Below are 19,725 nucleotides of genomic sequence, written 5' to 3'. Positions count from 1 at the left end.
CATCCGCGTGAGTCTGTTGTAAGGTGCAAGGTGTAAGGTGTAAGCGGGAAACAATGGCATTATATTCAGATCTTTAAACTGCCATCGGGGCGCACGGAGAATGGCTAGATTCCTACCTACATACATAGCGTATCGAGTTTATTGGTGCTCGAGATAGGAAACTTGATGTTCCCTGTCATAACCAGCAGCCGCAAGTACCACATGGCGATATATGCTAACAAGATCGGCCGAGAGGCGCAGAGAGAATGACGGATTCCATGGGGGAAATGAGCAAGGGTCTGAGTTGGCTTGGCAATAGTACAGCCATAGTCCGAGTCCATCAATCCAGGTCAAGCTGGTCAAGGAGCATTGATGACTTGTACAACGACTCCTCGGACCATAATGCTGGAGAATTGCGGTGTCTTTTGGGAAGGACATGTAGTTGAAGAAAGCCCCGCGATGGCCCAGATGGGCGAATGGATTTTCAGGAGCATCCAAGGACCCATGCCGCTGATCTTTAGCTTCTACGTAATAAGGGTATGGCGGGGTCTGATTGGTCATTAACTCAACTCCCTTCCTAGCGGGGCTTGCGCTTCTGAAACTTGAAACAGCAACACAAACAACTTCCTAATTCCGTCGATAGACGCTTCGATATGTCTTTGCCGCGCGACTGCCCTGGGTTTCGCTTGTTTTTTAAACACTCTATTTTTATCCCTCCCTAAGCGATATATCGATTAGAAGCTGCCTCTTGGGTTTTATTACCTCGTCACTCGCATTGAAACTCATGACTTACTAGGTATGTATCGATCACCACAGCCGAATCCCATTCAAATCTCCTTAGCTTGTCACGTCTAATCTTTCACAATGTCATTTGTAAATAATTGGTAGATTTCGAGGCTGAGCTATTCGCACATTTATTTATTAAATTATCAGTTTGGATGAATTGACATTGTAAGAGCTACGATGAGGTTCGCTAATTTCCATATAGCTATCGAGCCTAGGTCTCTATGGAGTCATGGACACATACCTTTAGCCACTAAAATAGATAGGAGGGCAAGCTATTTCAGCCCTTCGTTGTTGGCCAACATCCTAGATGAACAGGTGTTTCACATCTTCGCTTACTATGCCTCATGCTAGCCTATGCCTAGAGTTACTTTCATCTAGGTCGATGGGTATTACCTAGTTGAATATTGACGTCTGCGATTAGAAGTGGCGGTCTATCCGAATGATATTTCTATTTCCACTGCCATGCTACCAGATTAGGATTGAAGCCATTCATAAAGTACTTGACTATGGCGTCTTCAGTTAGTATGGTGTGCCATTAGTCATGAACGCCCACTACCTACACCTCTTATTTGCTCTCTCGTGACATCCCTTTCAAAGACCAAGATTCGCCCATAAAAGGTACAATGCCACAATCAAACCATTTATAAATTGTATTTATGCAGTGTTTAGCGTATCCGCCATAGAACCAGGTATAGCAAGTGACACAACGTTGCTAAAGACTGTAGGTTTGCTAGATGCATGCTATTCTATGGTTTCTCTGAATCTGGCGGATGGATGTTGTAGCAGACAAGAGCAGTCATCGCCCGGATTGCAACGTACCTACGAATGAAGGGTACTTCCAAATATTCAATAACAATACTATGTAATATTAGGATACTGTTGCACGGTATCGCCATTACCATTGACGACAGCTTCAAGTGCAACCGCGTGCTACATGCGATAATCTAATGTGACCATAGGTACTTCGACTGATGCACGAGTTGAGTTTCTCTTGTCCGGGGTGACAACATTAATGCAATACCTACATGGTAAGGCATTAGATTAGAGCCTTCGGGGAAAGAGCGCTACAAATAAATTCATACAAATGGAAAATGCGATATACCTACAAAAATTGACCAAATATATCCTTATAACGACTCCAGCCACCGAAAATTCAATAAAACCGACAAAAAGTCATGGTACAGGAGGATTTTAACCTCCAGCGATGGACTCGCGGGGAATCGAACCCCGGACCACTCCCAGGCAGGGTTGCATTCTAACAAGTGCTAAGGGAGTATTATACCACTAAACCACAAGCCCCATACTGCTTACGGCAGCGCCAGACCACTTTCGATTGCCCGAAATCATGGTTGGTTCGTGACGATGCGCGAATTTTTGCAACCTATAAAGTTTAAGCCAACTAGACAGTAAGAGTTGATGCTGGTGAGATCTCTGCACTGTATTCGAGCCCCGCGCCAAAGTGGCAGCAAGATCCCGTCTGGGTCCACAAGAACTACCCAATATCCAAGAAATCACAAACGACCAGCGAAACAAACCGCGTGCGAGCACCATTGGCGGGGACTGAGAAGAGGAACTAAGGCGCGGAAGATGAGTTAATCGCTCTAGTCTAGTGCAAGCCTATTGGATGTTAGGATCAGCGATGAAGCCTCGTGTGGTAGATTCATCTACCCAATGTGAAAGAACTGGCAAGACAATAGAGGTCTAATTAAGGGTATAAACGGCTAAGACTGAAGGTCAGTCGGACGAGGAAATCGCGAGAAACAATCTAAAAAGTATGCGTTGTCATTCTTAAAGTGGGAGGCTAGGTAGGCTTAGGGAAGCGCATATTATCTGAATCAGAGAAATACATGCTCTCTGGATACCTATGTTCGCAAATAGATGGATCTGGGTTTGAAGATGATTCTAGGTGGAAAATACATAGAAGAAGAGAAATTCTAGAAAAGAAGACACGTACAGGAAGAGATTGCCCCTTGGGGCAATTAGGTCATTAACTGATTGCTCTTTCCCCAGCAGGACTTTAATTTTACAACTTTTGTTTTCTGAGTAGGTGCAAGTTGCTAAGTGAAACATGGACTTACACTCACGACAGAAATCGAGGCCCTCGAGAGACTCTTTCCTTCGGTTTGTCTCGCTACATCACGGTTAAGGTACCTTGTACCTTGTCCGAATAAGGGCTTCTCCTAAACTGTTACATCTCCAATAAGGAGATATATTATGATACGTTGTAGATCATCGTGGCCATGTCTTCCAACGCCTCGAAACCAATCGACTGTTTGATTCTTAAGTTCCAGTCTAGAGTAGGTTTGCGTCAACTACTAAGCATGTCATAAACATCCCGCTTCTAGATAGCTATCAGGTTTCAACCTAGTCTACGTGGACTCGTTAGGAACGAAATAACTTACGGAAACACTGGCTTAGATGATTCGAATTAGATAAATACCTGCTAGCCTAGCATCAAGTCAAGATACTTGATGTCATCATATATGCTTACCTAAGTATTTACGACTGAGTGAAGCATTACTCCGTGTCCGGTGTCCAAAACTCGACACGTTGCTAAGGGGGTGAATAGGTCCATCATTGCTTCGAATAGCCATATGGATCGAGTTTGCTCGATTCTCACACTGAATGTATCAGATACCATTTCATGAATCATCATATTACTGAGGACCACAAAAGGAAAGAAGCTGAAAGACCCAATGATGAAGGTGACTCTACCTAGTCATAAACGTTACAAGCCAGGAATCTCATATCGTTACTAGAGCCGTTTAGAAAATAGGTAGACGGGAGTGTCATTGCACATCCCCAACCCGAAAGTTAAGCTAGTCGAGCAATAGTCTAACGTCAAAGCAGAAGTGCGTCCTACTGATACTAGAGATTATCTTACTATCCACTAACAAATATACTAGTGAGTGAAGAGGTCATAGCAGCCTCCGTGCTCACGGCATGGTCAATTCGGGACCGCATGGCATAAGTCAACGGTGATTCCGATCTGTGCTCAAACGCCGTAACAGGTTACTAGTTCGAGAGCTTCTCGAGGCTATGACCTTGAAGTAAAGCTCTAGCACACTATTCATGGATATCTAGCGGAAATTACTTCGTTAATTTAGTCTCTTCAGACAGACTGGACTGTACGTCAGTGCAAACTTGTCGCGTGGAGATCGTTTACTTGGCTACGTATCTAGAGCACGAGGCAGATAGTACGCTGCTTGGATCGCGCCGGTATGCCCCGGTGATATGTCCGAATACCTTGATGATTCCTATCGGACTGGAAACCATCTCTCGAGTTTCACGCTGAATTTGGCGTGAGTAGTCCAAGATGCAACTGGTCTAATCGTATAGTCTGGGTCGGATTCTCCAGAAAACGAGACTCTAAGATAGATATCGAAAGTTATGATAGAAACGTTGGATATCACTGGTTTGAATTCTTGAACGTCGATTAGCTCCGGAGCAGGTCATAATTTCTCGACAGACTACGGCATCATACGTTGTCGAAAACCTTGAAGAGAATGAACGTTCAACGGTGCTAAAATAGCTGCTTCATGATGGATCGCCACGACAACCATGAGTGCGGTTCTCGTTCTATAAAAAGGGGTATATCTGCGAAGAATATCTCCTATTGACAAGAGCATCTTTAGATCAGCAGCGAAGTATCCAACAACCTATCTATCTACCTAGCACCGCTATTTTCAACTCGAAGATGAAGTTCCTCGCGCTCACGGCCTTTATCACGGCGGCTTTGGCCGGAAACTACACCGGTGACTACTCCGGCAACTACACCGGTAATTACAACGAGACCGAGGCCAGCAATGGAACTGCCATAGAAGAATTGGAGTGTACGCCCCCAGCATACGCCTGCAAGTCAGACTTCTCGGGCTGGCTCGTTTGCAATGTTGATGGCTGGTATGTTGTAAGTAACTCTGGCTCCGTCGTCGTTTTCTTTTTGGTTGCTAATTATTTACAGGATGGCGGAGATTGCGGTCCGGACGCTTGGTGCGAGTACATCAACGACCTACCTTACTGCATCAGTTAGGTGTTGTAAGAGACGAGCCTGTGATTGGGCAACTTGAAAGGGTATAAGACAAAGCCTGGCCTTTATTTGTGGTTGAAAGGGGTTATTTATGCTTTGGAATTTTCGTGGTGAGAGATGTGGACGGGGGAGAGTCTAATAAGAAAAATTAATGAGTTACCAACGTCGTCGTTCCTTTAGATTAGTTTAGAAGTAGGAGTTAGTAAGAACGTCGCACATGCCCTTCTCAACATTCTCAGGCCTACTAACGCGTGATGATTCGGAACTTGGAAGTTGACAGCCTGTTTATTTAAAACCCATTCCCTACTATTATACTGGTATACAATGTACCGGCCTAGATGAAATAATGGTTGTGTGGGATCCAGAAAGGATAAACAGCACACCTATAGCGTCGCAGGGTTTATGTAGACTCGCTACTCCCTTCAGCCCTAGTAGTCTTAGCCGGCTTCTTCTCCTTGTCATCTGTGCGATCCTTCTTATGCCACCGCTGCAAGATGCCAGCGAGATTCTTGCTACCTACCACGACGCACCATTCACCACTAGCGCTCCAAGCTACTTGCCGTCCGACGAAGTCCTTAGCGGAGATACTACTCTGCGAATGTGCTCGTATAGGTTCCTCCACGCGTGTCATGTCATATTTCAATTCCCAGGATTCTATCGTCTCCTGGGAGTAGTTTGTGTTAAGATCCAAGTGCGTCTCGATATCGACGCTGCCAGTGCGCCCCGATGCGACTGACTCCCTATCGCTAGCGGCATCCTTGAGCTTGCTGACAGCATCACCCTTATGTCTATGCTGAATCGGAACAAGCCAACCCGGACGATGAACTGGCTGGGACTTATCGCGGTCTGGATCTCGAACTTCGCTGATGAATTGGTGATAACTCCCTAGGCGTGCGAGATCCCAGAAGAAGATCATGGCTTTCGCGTTACCGAATGCTAGCACCGGGTGCTTATCCTTGTCATGAAACAGCTTAAAACGAAGATAGAACTGGTGGCCACAATGCGGCGTCCAGAACTCCAGTAGACGAGTATATTGAGGTGGGCATGCTGATGCCGTCGCAGGGGCGAATGCAGAACGGGTTAAGCGTTCCGTATCACTCGTCGTAGGTGCCTCAGAAATCTCGGGCGGGGGGTCGCGTGACGAAAATCCCTCGATCCGCCACAGAACTATTATGTCTTCATGGCAAGCTCTTGAAAGAACGAGATCGCCAAAGAAAGCCACGCTATAAGCCGTTGTTAGCAAAGTATCCTACGATTCTATTGAACGGAATTATTGTTGACTTACCAATCTACTATACCACTATGCACCTCTGATGTGAAGAAATGAGGATAATGGATTACGATAGGTTTTGAGGGTGTTTTTCCGTTGGACTGAGGAGGTAAGTCCGGGAGTGTCCACTGTCAAATGTTAATGAGCTGTCTATGTCGGGGGTTGGTTTCTTACCAAGCAGATAACATTGTCGTGACCAGCGGAGAGAATATATCGGCCACTATTGTGGTATGCCTTCGGGCCGTGAGTTTAAATCAATGGGTTCATAAGATTAATCGATGATACGTACGACTGTTAATAATCCTGACGAATGACCTTCTCCAGCAAGAAGGCAAACACATGGCTGCTGAGAGTGTGCAGGATCAAGACTCCATATTCGAACAGTGGTATCTTCTGATGCAGATGCGATCAAAAGGAAGTTGGTTGGGCAGGTAGCAAGATCATTGATTTCCTCCAAACACCGTTAGCTTAGTATCTTGAACAGTCTATCCTGTCAAAAACTCACTCCTCCATGACCCACAAGGACCTATATAAACTGTTAGCCGCAATACTCATAATTAGATGCCACAAACTGACCGACCTTTACTAACTTCCCCTGGACAACGTCGTATACTTTGATTTTGGCATCCCTACCGGCTACGCAAAGATAGGGGACTTCGGTCTCAGGATCTTTGGTCCAAGTGCAGCTGCAATTCAAGGCTTCCTTCTACATCATTGTAAGTGAAGGCGTCTCTATGACAGATAGTGGCGAACTCACGTCGTCATCCCTGAAAAGCTGGACAAGCTCGTAAGGGGGATTGGCCTTATTGGAAAGGCGATATATGACAACATGTTTCTTGCTCACTGCGGCAAAGACCGGATCGTGTGTGACGTCCGAGTAGGGGTAGAATTTCACATCAAAGAATTCTAGCGGCAAAGGTTAGAGAAAATCTCACTTGGCAATGCATCGGGAGACGCCTTACCGGTATCTTGATCATCGGAGGCTAGATTTTGGTAATCGTCCTGGGAAACAATGATCGGTCAACACACACATTATAAGCCACTGGGAACGGCATCCGTTGAGATAGCCTCACCTCAAAGACAATTGAGGCTTTCAAGCGCGGGAGATCCCACTCATCAGTGCTGATCGCGGATGGCATCTTGAGTGTGGGTGTGTTGCATAATTCCCGTTAAGCCCCCCTACTATGTAAAAGCCCCGTTTAAGTCGACAGGCTCGGTCTCTATGGCGGGGCAAAAGTAAGGAGAGCGTGTCGAGAAATCGGGTACAAGGGTCACTAGCGATAACGCGAAGTTGCGACGAACAAACCAGCTGGGTCTGCTGGAACCTGTTAGGTAGGTATTCTACTTATTCTAGGGCATTCAGGGGCTGGCTCCTGGGCTCCCTAAGCGCAATTAGGTAGTGGTGTGTGCGTATGGGAGTTCTGTGAGGCTGCAATTGTACTAGCTCAGATCCATGGATGCGATGAGCCTAACGGCCAATTCTGAGTAGTGTCGGAAACTTGATCGATTGATTGGACTATGAGACTATTCGGGTACCGACCGTCGATGTTCAGTAATCAAATATTAAATCAAATAATTCCGCTGCTTCAGGGGTTTCAGCGGCCTTTGCGCCGCGATCAAGCCGCACGCTAATCAGGTACGTACAAGGTTGTGGCTGGAGCTATCATCTCATTCTCCAGGACTCTTTTGAAACCACATACATGAAGCTTTCATGATCAAATAGTCTGATTAACATGGCATTACTGGTAAGTATTCTGTAAGTGCATGTGTGTCGTAAATACCTGGAATGAATATCGGATAGATATCCTAATACTACAGTTTCTTCGACCTGGATAGGTACCTACATAAGTATGAAAATAAAGACGACTAGATAATTGTAGATACTCGCTATCGTTCCCAAGTAATGTTGTAAGTTACAGGGCATGACGGTTACACTGATATGGATAACGGGTTTTATTTACATGGTTATTTACATGGATGGGCAATTCAAATGGTACGCGGCCGTGCACAGACATCCAGCGCCCAGTAAACGCTAAAAAGTAACTAGAAAGGTACCCAGGTAGGTTTAGAAGGCCTTCAAGAAATTGCTGAAAAATCCATCCTTACGGCCGTTCAAACTTACCTAGGTACCTAGTATTACTAGTACCTGTTTACTAGTAGTAGACCTCAATTCGCTAGTTTTGCCAGTTTTGCCAGTTTTTCGTACGCATATTCTGTACATGCTCGAGTAATGGGTATCATCATGTATCCATCTCCAATTTGATGTACCTGGTTGTAGCTCTCCAAACCCTTCAGCTGCTATGTCTAGCTTCGATATGACGCCCGAGAGGAAGATTTGGACTGAACACCCTAGAATTTGCCCAACTTATTTGTCCGTAGTATTGGGATGGACCCTAGCAAGAAGGTCAAGTCCATTGACACACCCATGAATTAAAACACGACAAGTATAGCACACTGCAATTTTGACATGTGCGATACTGCATGCACGACTTGATGTGACTGGACGATGCCGTGTTAGCGAGACGCCGCGGACGCATCGCTCTTTAACCCCCTTACCCCCTTCCCCCTTCCCCAAGGGGCTCCCATATAGTTTAGCTTGATACATGGGTGTTCGACCGTATTCCGTATTCACATGCAACTAGTCTTCATGGCGCACACCCGTAAGGCTTAGGATGATGTATGGAGTGCATAGGAATCGGTTGACTTGAATGCAGCCATTCCGTTTGGCTGAGGGCTATGACGACGTGATTCCATACTTTTCACTTGTTATGAGCCATCTGATACGTGGACATGGAAGTGGTTAGACTTTACGGGATAGAAGAAATATAAGAAAAATGATATTTAGCTTCATTTTAGGTTTTGCCTGTATCGTGAGCTTTAGGGATGTGGATTTGTTTCTTAATGTTTTCTGCTTTGGCACGGCTATGTTTGAGCATTACTACCTAGGTATGTATGTATGATAGGTACCCACGACTACCGGGGTAGCTCATATCCTGGTAGCCGTAGATCTAAGCTGATTCCAATGTCGTTATTGTGAGAATGGCTTTTGAATTCGCGTGCCCTTACACTAAGTTTGCTCCATGTGGGTAATCAAGCTTCCGCCGATAAATTCGTTCTCCCCTATGTACTGCGTACATACCTACTGTGAAGCCGTTTCAATACCTGCTTGATGATGCATGCTGCTCGCCCTAGGCTGCCGGTGGAATCGTCAAGGTAGTCTGGTCCAATCAGAGCTCACCGATGACTGCGGCTATACAAGGGAGCTCAAAATCGTGGGATACAATTAGTGTGAGCTTTGACCTTGCTTACCTTGCTAAAGATTATGACCTTGTTGAACTGGCTAATCTTTTCTATTTTCTAAACGACCCTAACAGGTTATTTTACCACACGTAGAAATAATTTAGTCTTACCAAATGGGTAAATATAGTATTATTAACATCTTCCTAGGTCTTATTAAGCAAAAGATAGTTGAGATATCATCGCTATATCGCTATTACAAGTCGGCATAACTGTCACACCGAGTCTATCCCTGATGTGCCCAGCTCCTTAGCTTCGATCTCTTTTACCTATATGCTCAAGCTGCTCAGGCAGTTACTTGGCTCAAGCATTGACATGCAATAGGTCAGTTATACACGAAAAAAATCGACCTCATCATGTAATTTATATAGGAGTATATCTACCCACCTAGTTATCATGGAATTAGCCAAGTTTTTACTCCTGGGACCGCTAGCTTCTATAGTAAGCAATCCTATCATGCCCCCAGGTAGTAACATGTACAGGGACTAAACACGGTGGATATGGTCACGGTAGGCGTGAAAAGTGCCACGTGAGGAGGCCGTAAAGTCCGAGTCCTTCCCCGGATTTCAATGCTTGTAAGAACTCGCCATAGGTACTATCAAGAACGGAAGCAACTTATGATATGTATCTCCCTACCTAGGTACGTACATAAAGATAAAAACTAAATAACATGCCATATATCATAGATCTTACATTTATGAGCTTACGTATGAACTGAATGAGCTGCTAGAAATATAACAAGAGAATCTCAACTCTTGACATCGTGGCCATGAGAGTCCGGGAAGCGTGGCTACGCTAGTGCTAGGTTAAGACGAATCCCGGCAGTAGATCCTAGGGACCCAAGGACTTCCCAGGACTGGGATTTTCGTCTGAATTGGGTTTGGACTTTGCAGCGTTTCCAGACACAACCATCCATGCAACTCCTATCCGTCCTAAGCTGCAAACACCAAGACCTGCAAGAAGTAAAAGGACTCTCAACTTTGGAACGGGTTCATGATCTAACCCACGACATTGGCTCAGCCCATGTTATACGCACATACCCGAAAATTGAAAGGGTTATTAGCACCGCTTGACCCTTGAGGTTGGTTTTTGCTTCGCAAACAATTCCCAACTTGTACAGTATCCCTGTCCGATCTGATATCTATTCTAGGCCGGATTTCGCGATTGTTCATTCATTGCCGATCCACGCGTGATGTGCAAGAATAAGTGACATTATAGGTATGTAACTCAAAAACATTTCCGGAAGTACAAAGTATTGAGGAAAGAAAAACTTGTAAAGTTAATGTTTAATGTTATATCTGTATCGTAGAAATGAAACACATTATAATAGTACAGCAATGTTTTCTACTATCTAAAATTGTGTGGGCTGAACTTCAAGGTTAGGAGGAAATTGCACAGCTGAACGTTTGCTTATGGGAACGCGTTCCGAAAGAAAGCTTACTAAAGCTGAATTTAATGCACATTAATACGTATTATACATATCCGAGAAAACAAACGTAAGCACACGATGGGTCCAAACTTTCAAGGCCACATGCACGTGAAGTCTTCCCAATATTTATTATTATTATACATACCTAGGTAAATCACCGTGCGAATCTTGAAGAGTTGATAAAGGAAACTGGAATACTCACTTTAACTATTTAGTACATGATATTACGGAGTCCTAGGTACGCTGGAAAAATAGTGCTAGCTGATAGACGGACACGCTACTAAGTATGAAGCTAAACTTCCATGTATCTACATGTGGGGTTTCCCAAGACATCATACTGCCTAAAGCGGCTAGTTTACTATCCTTGCTCCCATCATGCTAAGCTGCATAGTAATATGGATGTACATACTCCAGGGCTACAGCTATATACAGTATGCAAGAGCGACCTAGGTAGGGTTTATCCACCCCCGTAAGACCTGGAGCCCAGGCTTTAGCAGACTCTAAACAAGACGACGGTATGTAGGTGCGGAAGTATTCTAGAGAAGCGATTCCCCAGGGACTGAGGGGTTCATCCATAAATGGACCCCTGCGATTGGAAGGAGGCTAGCACTAGGTAGAGAAGTTGGGCATTGGCAGACATGGCAGATTGGGAATTGGGTACGTACACCTACGGAATTAGACGTATCCAGGTACTAACCTATGGCATTAGGGCAGGTAAAAGGGAGGTACAGTGTCATCCATAAACGGGATGGAAGCGACTATCCAAGGGTTGTATTTCAAGGCAGTTAGTAAATATCCATTGCCGTTACGCTACCTGCATTACCGAAGCACTCGAGCTGTTATTCCATGTACCAAACTGTACATTAGCAGAACTATATTTTGAAAGTGGTAGCTACCTTGTTACGACCTTCCCACATAATTTGCTACATATATACTCTGCCGGTGGCATTGACAAATGGGAAGGCGTGCTGCATATTTGGCGTAAGAGCCTTAAAGACAACACAGTGACCCTGACCCTCGACTTCCTGGAAAGTTCCCGTCCAATGCAATTTGTACTCTTGTCACTGGCGTTCAACCTTCACTCGTTTTTACATCTTCCCATATTCCATATTCTATATTCCATATTCCGTAACCCATTATCCCATATACTCACTCATCTTTTTCCCCCTCCACCTCTACCACTACCACCACTAGGAAGGGCGGATTACAAACGTATCCCTTGGACCAACTCGAATGTTTTCTTTCATTAATCAATTTCGTCCGAGGAGAAACGAGACCAACCATTAGGCCTCAACTGCTTATCCCCGCCACCCGCACCAAACTCCGCCGGACGTGCAACTCAATCCTCGAATACACCCGGACCTGCTTGCTAGTAGGCCAGCCCTACCATATATGACAGGCTGGTTGCCCTGGATATTTATTCTGCTTGGTTACCGTCGCCCACTTCTTTCCCCGTAACCGGTACACCTATCCAGTGGCTACCATTGCTCTCTTGCATTGCGTATGCTGATCCATGTTCATCACTGCACCGAGCCGAGTGACTATACGCCTTTGTGACACCACCAGCCGCGACCCTCCTGGCTAGCTGGCTGCTACGACAACGTGTGTAGGGAAACGCCTGAACAGATTCTCAAACCAGCTTCTCTCGCGCGAGACTGCCACCCCAATCTCGCCATCTCTTCCTGGACATTACACCAAACTTGTTCTGGGTTCAGCCTGTATGACTTTCTCACCTACCCGACGGTGACGGCGGGATCTGTGTCATACACTACTCGGTTATCCAGAGACATCTCGTTGGCTCGTCCGCCTGGGCCTTTCCCTAACTGTCCTGAACAGCCGACTCTTAATTCAGTCTCACGAAACACGAATTTCGGAACTTGCCATCCCATCAGACTCGCTTCTGAGGAGCCACCTTGGGGCACTACATTTTGTTCGTCCTCGGGTTTTTGTTGGCGCCCTCCGAAACAAGCATTTAGCTGGTGCTGGTTGACTGTTAAAAAGTCTTGGCTTATGGGGTGAAGTTCGATTTTCGTTGAACAGCAGTAGCATCTTCCAGGAGCCTGGATATCGAATCAAATGGAGCAGACTTTCATGACCATTCATAGTTAGTACCCTTGATGCTCAAGCACGATGGAAGCACGGTGGCCAAGGGCAGCGCGCTCTACCTTTTGTGCCCAACCAGTCAAACGGCGACTAATAGTTGATACTTCACAGACCTGTCGCCCGACGCCAACATCCTCTTCGCATCTGAGTCGATTGCGGATATTTTAGGATACCAACCGCAAGACGTGCAAGGCAAATCATGCTTCGAATTCTTTCATCCCGAAGAGGTGCCGTTTGCGCGCTCCGTGCATAGTAGGGGCGTCCTCCTCGATAAAGCGGCAGTCCTGCACTATGCCCGGATCATGTCGAGAGATGGACAGTGGATAAGCTGCGAATGCTGTTTCACGATAGTTCACGATGTCCTGGTAGCTTGTACGAGCATATACAGGCGTGGCGAAAGGAGTGAGAGTGCGTTCCAGATATCTTGACACTTCCTACTTTAGGTCGTTCTCGCCGCTAATGATTAGGCAGGACGGGCAATAGAAGCACCCCAGATCCGGCGAATATTCTCGTCTTCGCCAAGGGACCCACGGTATCATATGCTTGAGCACCTTTCACCTAAATTCAAGATGCAGCCAATGGAACGGGAACCGCGAGCAGCTCTTATTCTTAACAGATTTACACGTACTTTGACGGTCATGTTTGCTACTAATGCTGTTGCTTCGATACTTGGTGTGAGACCTGATCAGGTCCAAGACAAAAGTTTCTACGAATGCATTGCCGAGAACTGTCTAGCAGATGCCATCAAATGCTTAGAGAGCGCCAAAGCTAATGATTCGATCGCGTATCTTCGTTTCTGGTACCGAGACCCCCGAAGGGAAGAGGATTTCGAAGATGAGGACGAAGACGAAGACGATGGCGAAAACGATGAAGACGACGAGGAAGCCGAGCAAGAACAAAATGGGAAACTGGCCGACAGCGATGTAATTACCCCGGATATCCATGTTTACGCCGAAAATGCCATGGATGTTGACATTGACGGAGTTTGCGATCTCAAGACGAAGACCGGGACTAGTGTCAGCCCAGAGCTGTCGAAGAAAATCATCATCGATGAGGATTCTCCGAATGAGCTCTTTACATCTTTACCTGAAAACAGGAGACACCAAACGTCGGAAGATGCTTGTCACCAAAATTCAGGTTCGGCGAGACGCATGAACGGGCGACGGAGTCGCCGTCGGAATCCTATCCCCACGTTTGAGTTAGAAGCCGTCGTTTCCTGTACTTCGGACGGGCTGGTTGTGGTGTTGAGAAAAGCCAGACCGCCGATCCCCTCTCTCCATCCACCTTTACTTCCAGTCGACTTTGAGAATGGGCTTTTCGCTGCTCCGTGGAGCGAGCAACCCATTCGGCCTTATTATCCTCCGGAACATTTCTATACATTTCGGCCGCCTCTCCTCCCACAGTATATGCCTTTACGGGAGCATGTCAAGACTGCAGGAGGACCGCCGATTGATCAGCTTATGAGGTCCATCCGAGATGTGGCTGTGTTTGCATGGGCACTAGTAGGCATTAACGGCAATCTTGCCGCGTATGGCCGCGGAGTGCCAAGAGAGAGTTCACAGCCTCAGGATGGACTGCTAGCCTGGGATCCAGTGACATCAAAGTCTTCGTATCGCAGTCTTGAACCACAGCCTCCTCAACAATGTGCAACCTCTTCGTCGGAGAGCCATTCTACTGAAGCAATAGTGCCAGCCGATCCGCGATATGTATCTAACCTTAATACCGAGAGTCCACAGAGGTGTTACGGTTCTACTACAACAGAGCTTGGCGGCGGGAATCCTGGCTATCCAAACCCGCCCCAATGGACGCGCTCGAGGCCGCCCGCGCCTACGTTCGAACCCTGGCGTCCATATACCCAGGTGCCGCCATCGTTTCAACCCTCTGGGTTTAACCAGCAATTGACAGAACCATGGGTAGAAGCTTCGGCTTCATATACCCAACAGAACGCAAATAACTACGCGATTCCTACGACACAGGCACACGGATTTAGGGACGGCCCTCGAAGCTACAGAAATGTGTGGCCGTAGGGCGTCGGAACCAGAAGTTTAGTTTCATCACGCCTGCATCATACCTCTGTACTAATGATATGGTTATAATGAGCGAGGCCCGGATTCTTTTTTGGCCGGGGCGTTTTGAGGGAATCATGGAGAAGCATCACTACTGCGACGCATATTTGCCTATCAGGTTGTCGCATCGTGGGAAAGCCGGGCAATGAAGCCGAAAGACGATATCTGCATTTAAGGGAAATCAACACGGAGTAATATAGGAGGTGATATATGATGGTTATGCTTGGCTTTGACTGATAGGATATGGCATAATAGGAGGTAGGGAGATATAGGCTCTTCGAAGCGGACAACAGACGCTTCATAAATCGAGATACCCAGACTAGATGGAAGTACAGAATATTGTCAGAATATTTGTTGTCAAGTATAGCTGGAAAGAATAATGCAATATTGACGGATCTGCCTTCCCAAGCCGGATTGCCGTATGTGACTTTCCTGATCTAGCAGCCGCGCTGTCAAATGGCTGCACATGGAGAAGAGATTCTTTAAAGGGGGGGATAAAATCGGTCGAACGGGTCGGAATCCGTTATTGTGATACCTCCCCCCATCCATCCATTCTCTTTTTTTCTTTACTTTTGTTGTTTCTTCGTAGCGGCAATGGCGGGCAGCACACGGCAGTGACAAATTGGTTACTCGTGAAATGGATGGCGTGACGAGTGTGTACATATGTATAATACATCCATAATGTAGCCATGAATGGATTTACGTGTGACGTACCTACAGAATATGGATGTGTGGAGTATATGTAGTACATACATAATTAGTGCAGCGATGGATGAAGGCTCGTTAGAAGTAGCCAATCAAAAAGCTTTACTAAGACCCACATTAACCTGGAGCTTGGACCATGTGAAGCTTACGTCTTTTGAATTGACACGGTGGTACTCCGTAATTCGCCCAAAGCTTTTAGGAAATCAAACAACATCGTAACTACGGCATATGCACGACTAGGAGGCCTGCTCCCTCTCGGCCCTGATAGATGACGGCTTTTATCCGCTAGGACTTGATCGAAGAAATTATCGAAGGAGATACTTGGTCGCTTTTGCCGCACGACCTGCCAAGCAAAGCAAAGCCAAAGCCACTTTTGCCCCGAAATGGCTTCATCTGCTAGCCACCACTACGAGAGTCCGCAGATCGAGGACGACGACCTGATCGATCCTGACGATGGTGAGTTATACATACCCACCTGAAGGCAGCTAGCCTTGCTTGAGGCATTGGTGTATCCCCTGATTTGCTATGCTTTTCTTCGTCTCGTGTGTAGCATTAGACCATACCATGTCATAACCTACTTACACGCAAACCCACCCCCCACAGCGGACCTCAACGACTTCGACGACCCCCTCTCGCAAGCGGAATCGCAGCGCGCGCCGCTAACCGGGAACATCGGGACCTCCTCCTCAGCAGCGGCAGCAGGTGGTGGTAGCGGTTCGCGGCCCGTGGACGGGAACTACCTGAGCTCGCGCATCGGCGGCGAGGACCGGCGGGCGCCGCAGAACACGATCGACGAGAGCGTGTGGGAGACGGTGCGCCGGGACCTGCTGGCGGTGTGGTCGAAGATGCGCGAGGTGCTGTACCCGCGGTACCTGTTCGGCGGCACCATGTTCGAGAGCGCCGAGGGCTTGCGCGGCGCGTACGCGAACCTGCGCGGCGCCGGGCTCGGCGCCGCCCGCGACGAGCTCGCCGGCCTCGCCGGCCGCGTACTCGATCCCGAAAGCTTGCTCAACCAGAATAACATGAGCCCCGGGCTGCGCGACTGGGATATGTGGGGGCCTCTGATCTTTTGTTTGTTGCTTGCTCTGTTTCTGAGCTTGCGCGGCAAGGAGGAGCAGAAGGATATTGTGTTCAGTGGCGTTTTTGCTATTGTGTGGATTGGTGAGGCCGTGGTTACGCTGCAGATTAAGCTGCTCGGTGGGAATATGTGAGTTTATTCTTGACCTTCGTGTGGAGGTATGGTGTGGTATAATGTGTGCTAATAGATGACAGCTCGTTCGCGCAGAGCGTGTGTATCATCGGATATACCCTGTTCCCGCTGGTCATCGCGTCCGTGATGTCGGCCTTCGGATTACCCACGATCGCCCGAATTCCTGTATACCTCGTATTGGTGGGCTGGTCGCTAGCCGCGGGCGTTAGTATACTGGGCGGCAGCGGCGTCGTCAAGAACCGAGTTGGCATCGCCGTGTACCCCCTATTCGTCTTCTACCTCGGGCTGGGATGTCTATGTTTCATCAGCTAGACTTTTCACGAAGAACACCGGATCATGGAGGCGGATGAGTGAGAACGAAGTCAAAAGTCAGACGGGTCGACCTTTGACGCGAGGGTAATTTGCATTGGACCGGCGTGCGGCATGTTATAATTGCGTGTTTATATTCTACGCTTGCTTGTACTCTAGATGTCACTGTATGGTCAAGATATTCGAAATATGGCACGTGTATTGCCGTTTAACTTCCACTACGCCCCTACTTGGGTATATTCTGCGTTGCTACGAGTATCGTACAGTGTTCGAGTTCATGGATCTTACGATCTCAAATTTCCTTTGCGAATCTTTAAAGGATTTAGTACCTAGGCACTATTAGGTAGGAGACATAGTACAAGAGCTCCAGAGGCGTTGTATAGATATATCAATGCAATAGGGGTATCCATCGTTACCCGGGGTATATAACCACCTACCACTCATCCTCCACACTCACATCATGTTCCTCCTCCTCACCCGCGTTCACAAACTTCAACGCCCATCTATCTAACTCACCTCCCCCATCCAAAATCTTGCGAAACATCGTCCTAGCCCGCTCCTGCTCCTCCCGGCGTCTATCCAGCGCCCCGCGCTCCTCGATAGTCTCAGCACGGGCGCGCAGCGCCTCCTCGCCCTCGCCCTCTTCCGCGCGACCCCCGTCGTCGAGCAGCCGCGACGGGATGTGCAGGTCCCCGACGAACAGAGCCAGGTTGGCACGCAGCCACAGCAGGCCCCGGTGCGACGCGTACGGCGCGTTCTCCATCGTCGCGTCCATCTGCCGCGCGATGCGCTCGGCCGCGCCCTGCGTCTCGGAGCGCAGCTCGTCGCGCGCCGCCCAGCGCACGCGGTCCCTTCCCGCACCGCCGCCGTCGTCGTCGTGGCGGTGGCGTCTGTGAGTCTCGGAGGCTTCGTCCGTATCCATATCCACATCCATACTTACATCGGCGTCAAAACCGTCTTCCTCCATAAAACTATCCTCGGAGAAGGAGGAAGAGAAGGAGTCTTCGAGACGTCGCCGAGCGCGCCGGAACTCGGCGTCTAGGTTGTAGATCTCGGCGCCGAAGAGCGCGGGCCAGAAGTCTAGCGCGCTGGTCAGGTGAGGCCGGTGCTGGTCGTGCGGGTGCTGCTGGATTAGGTTCTCGAAGTAGGTCCGCACCTTGTCTATGTTGGCGGCCGAGCCCCAGCGGCGTGTTACATCCTGTTCTTCTTCGTTTACGGCTTGTTGCTGCTCTTGGGGTGATGATGGTGGTGGGGGTTGTCTACTCTGTTGCTCATCTGCTTCGCCGTCCCGCATGAGTATTTCCGAGCCCACCGCCCAAAGCCCGCCGAGTCGAATATCGACGAATTTACTCTGAATCAGCAGACCGAAGGCCCGTTTCGCCCGGGCGATGTCGCCGTCGCTGAGACACCGGTGCAAAATAGCCGTCATAGTACTCACATGTCTTAGTCGTTCCGTGAGCTGTCTCACTGAAGTACCCTTATCTTGGGGTTTCGCAGCTCCTCTGTCATCCTCGCTCTCGACTCCGCTGGCTGTGGATATCACGCTATCATGACGTGCTCCCTGTCTCCTTCCCTTCCCTATAGATGGGAGTGGTTTGTGCGGAAATAAGGGGTGCAGTTTTGATGGCACCTCCTCTTCAGGTAACAAGCCGGCGACGGCAAACTGCCGGAGAGTGTCGGGCGGGTGGCTGAGAGGATTGATGGAGTCTGAGGGGAGACGTGATGGAATATCCCGCTCTGTCTCGGACAAGACGTTTTCTTCATCGTCGGCCGCTTTCTTCTTCCCAGTGCGCAAGTGTACCCCGAGACGATAACTAGGTACCGGGAGCGCAAACGGCCCCATGGTTTCTTATTTTAACCAAGCAGATGCGCACTTTCAAATCTAATCTTGTATTAGAACCCCATTACTAAACAGTAGATTTACAACAGGATTACTGTAAAGTTATCAAGAAGTAAAGATTTGATACAATTGAATGTCTGGTTTATTCTTAAGTTTTCAAGTTTCGTTGAAAATGATGGTAATAGCGTTTGCGGGCCGAACCGTGCTTGCATTAGTGGCTGATTCCAGCGACCCAACGCTTCATCTGCATCACTATTTGCTTCCTACTATAGTACACAATAAAGACATAAGGATTTGGTATATTTATATAGAATGGCTTGCAAGCTAATGAGTCTTACAGAATATTTGCAGTAATAGCTCCTCTTTTGTTTGGCTTATTTTTAACCAAGATCATGGGTAGTTCTTACCTTCCATTATCTCTTAACAAGAGGCATATAAACGCAATCCACTACATTGGATATGTTGTATGGCTCAGATCTGTGATTCTTTCTCAAGTCTGCTATTACAATTTGCTACTAGACCATGCTGAATTGACTCGTTCGTAGAGTTTTGAGCAAGCAATAAAGGGATAAGTTCTTACCCCTATCTTCCAAGGGACGATGAAGATGGTGGTGACCTTACCCTTAAATCTTTATGTGGAACTTGGCTAAGAAAGCCTGAGGATGAAGGATTCGGTACCCCCAATTACTTGAGAGGTAGGACTG

At 47.6% G+C, this 19,725-nt stretch overlaps 6 protein-coding genes and 1 non-coding gene across 7 annotated transcripts; 3 read left to right on the top strand and 4 right to left on the bottom strand.

Moving 5' to 3' along the window:
* Positions 1 to 1,911: 1,911 nt before the first annotated feature.
* On the bottom strand, positions 1,912 to 2,808 carry F4807DRAFT_424737 (uncharacterized protein). The gene has a single exon (XM_047997901.1). It carries the CDS (start codon positions 2,314 to 2,316, stop codon positions 2,050 to 2,052), a length of 267 nt encoding a protein of 88 aa, XP_047854399.1. The 5' UTR covers positions 2,317 to 2,808; the 3' UTR covers positions 1,912 to 2,049.
* F4807DRAFT_t75 lies at positions 1,971 to 2,064 on the bottom strand. Its single transcript has one exon. It is a non-coding gene; the product is annotated as a tRNA-Ala (tRNA).
* A 1,654-nt stretch (positions 2,809 to 4,462) lies between the features above and the next one.
* F4807DRAFT_460172 (uncharacterized protein) lies at positions 4,463 to 4,795 on the top strand (the record flags this gene model as incomplete). Its single annotated transcript, XM_048001486.1, has 2 exons — positions 4,463 to 4,672; positions 4,727 to 4,795. The coding sequence occupies 2 exons, from the start codon at positions 4,463 to 4,465 to the stop codon at positions 4,793 to 4,795; spliced, it is 279 nt and encodes a 92-aa protein (XP_047854398.1).
* A 263-nt stretch (positions 4,796 to 5,058) lies between these two features.
* F4807DRAFT_424733 (WD40 repeat-like protein) lies at positions 5,059 to 7,951 on the bottom strand. Its single transcript, XM_047997900.1, has 10 exons — positions 7,707 to 7,951; positions 7,136 to 7,586; positions 7,025 to 7,064; positions 6,820 to 6,968; positions 6,643 to 6,768; positions 6,568 to 6,588; positions 6,352 to 6,513; positions 6,237 to 6,296; positions 6,078 to 6,190; positions 5,059 to 6,015 (listed from the first exon to the last, which is right to left on the bottom strand). The coding sequence occupies exons 2-10, from the start codon at positions 7,199 to 7,201 to the stop codon at positions 5,193 to 5,195; spliced, it is 1,560 nt and encodes a 519-aa protein (XP_047854397.1). The 5' UTR covers positions 7,202 to 7,586; positions 7,707 to 7,951; the 3' UTR covers positions 5,059 to 5,192.
* A 4,500-nt stretch (positions 7,952 to 12,451) lies between these two features.
* On the top strand, positions 12,452 to 15,116 carry F4807DRAFT_76707 (uncharacterized protein). The gene is made up of 3 exons (XM_048003463.1): positions 12,452 to 12,892; positions 13,003 to 13,299; positions 13,363 to 15,116. Exons 1-3 carry the CDS (start codon positions 12,865 to 12,867, stop codon positions 14,916 to 14,918), a joined length of 1,881 nt encoding a protein of 626 aa, XP_047854396.1. The 5' UTR covers positions 12,452 to 12,864; the 3' UTR covers positions 14,919 to 15,116.
* Positions 15,117 to 15,848: 732 nt separating this feature from the next.
* Positions 15,849 to 17,399, top strand: F4807DRAFT_424723 (Yip1-domain-containing protein). Its single transcript, XM_047997899.1, has 3 exons — positions 15,849 to 16,118; positions 16,266 to 16,869; positions 16,935 to 17,399. The coding sequence occupies exons 1-3, from the start codon at positions 16,046 to 16,048 to the stop codon at positions 17,182 to 17,184; spliced, it is 927 nt and encodes a 308-aa protein (XP_047854395.1). The 5' UTR covers positions 15,849 to 16,045; the 3' UTR covers positions 17,185 to 17,399.
* On the bottom strand, positions 17,395 to 19,215 carry F4807DRAFT_424719 (uncharacterized protein). Its single transcript, XM_047997898.1, has one exon. The coding sequence runs from the start codon at positions 19,022 to 19,024 to the stop codon at positions 17,615 to 17,617; it is 1,410 nt and encodes a 469-aa protein (XP_047854394.1). The 5' UTR covers positions 19,025 to 19,215; the 3' UTR covers positions 17,395 to 17,614.
* Positions 19,216 to 19,725: the final 510 nt, after the last annotated feature.

Source organism: Annulohypoxylon truncatum (assembly GCF_022578515.1).
Source record: "Annulohypoxylon truncatum strain CBS 140777 unplaced genomic scaffold F4807scaffold_15, whole genome shotgun sequence".
In the NCBI taxonomy this organism is placed as follows: domain Eukaryota; kingdom Fungi; phylum Ascomycota; class Sordariomycetes; order Xylariales; family Hypoxylaceae; genus Annulohypoxylon; species Annulohypoxylon truncatum.
This window is presented reverse-complemented; position numbering and strand designations above follow the sequence as displayed.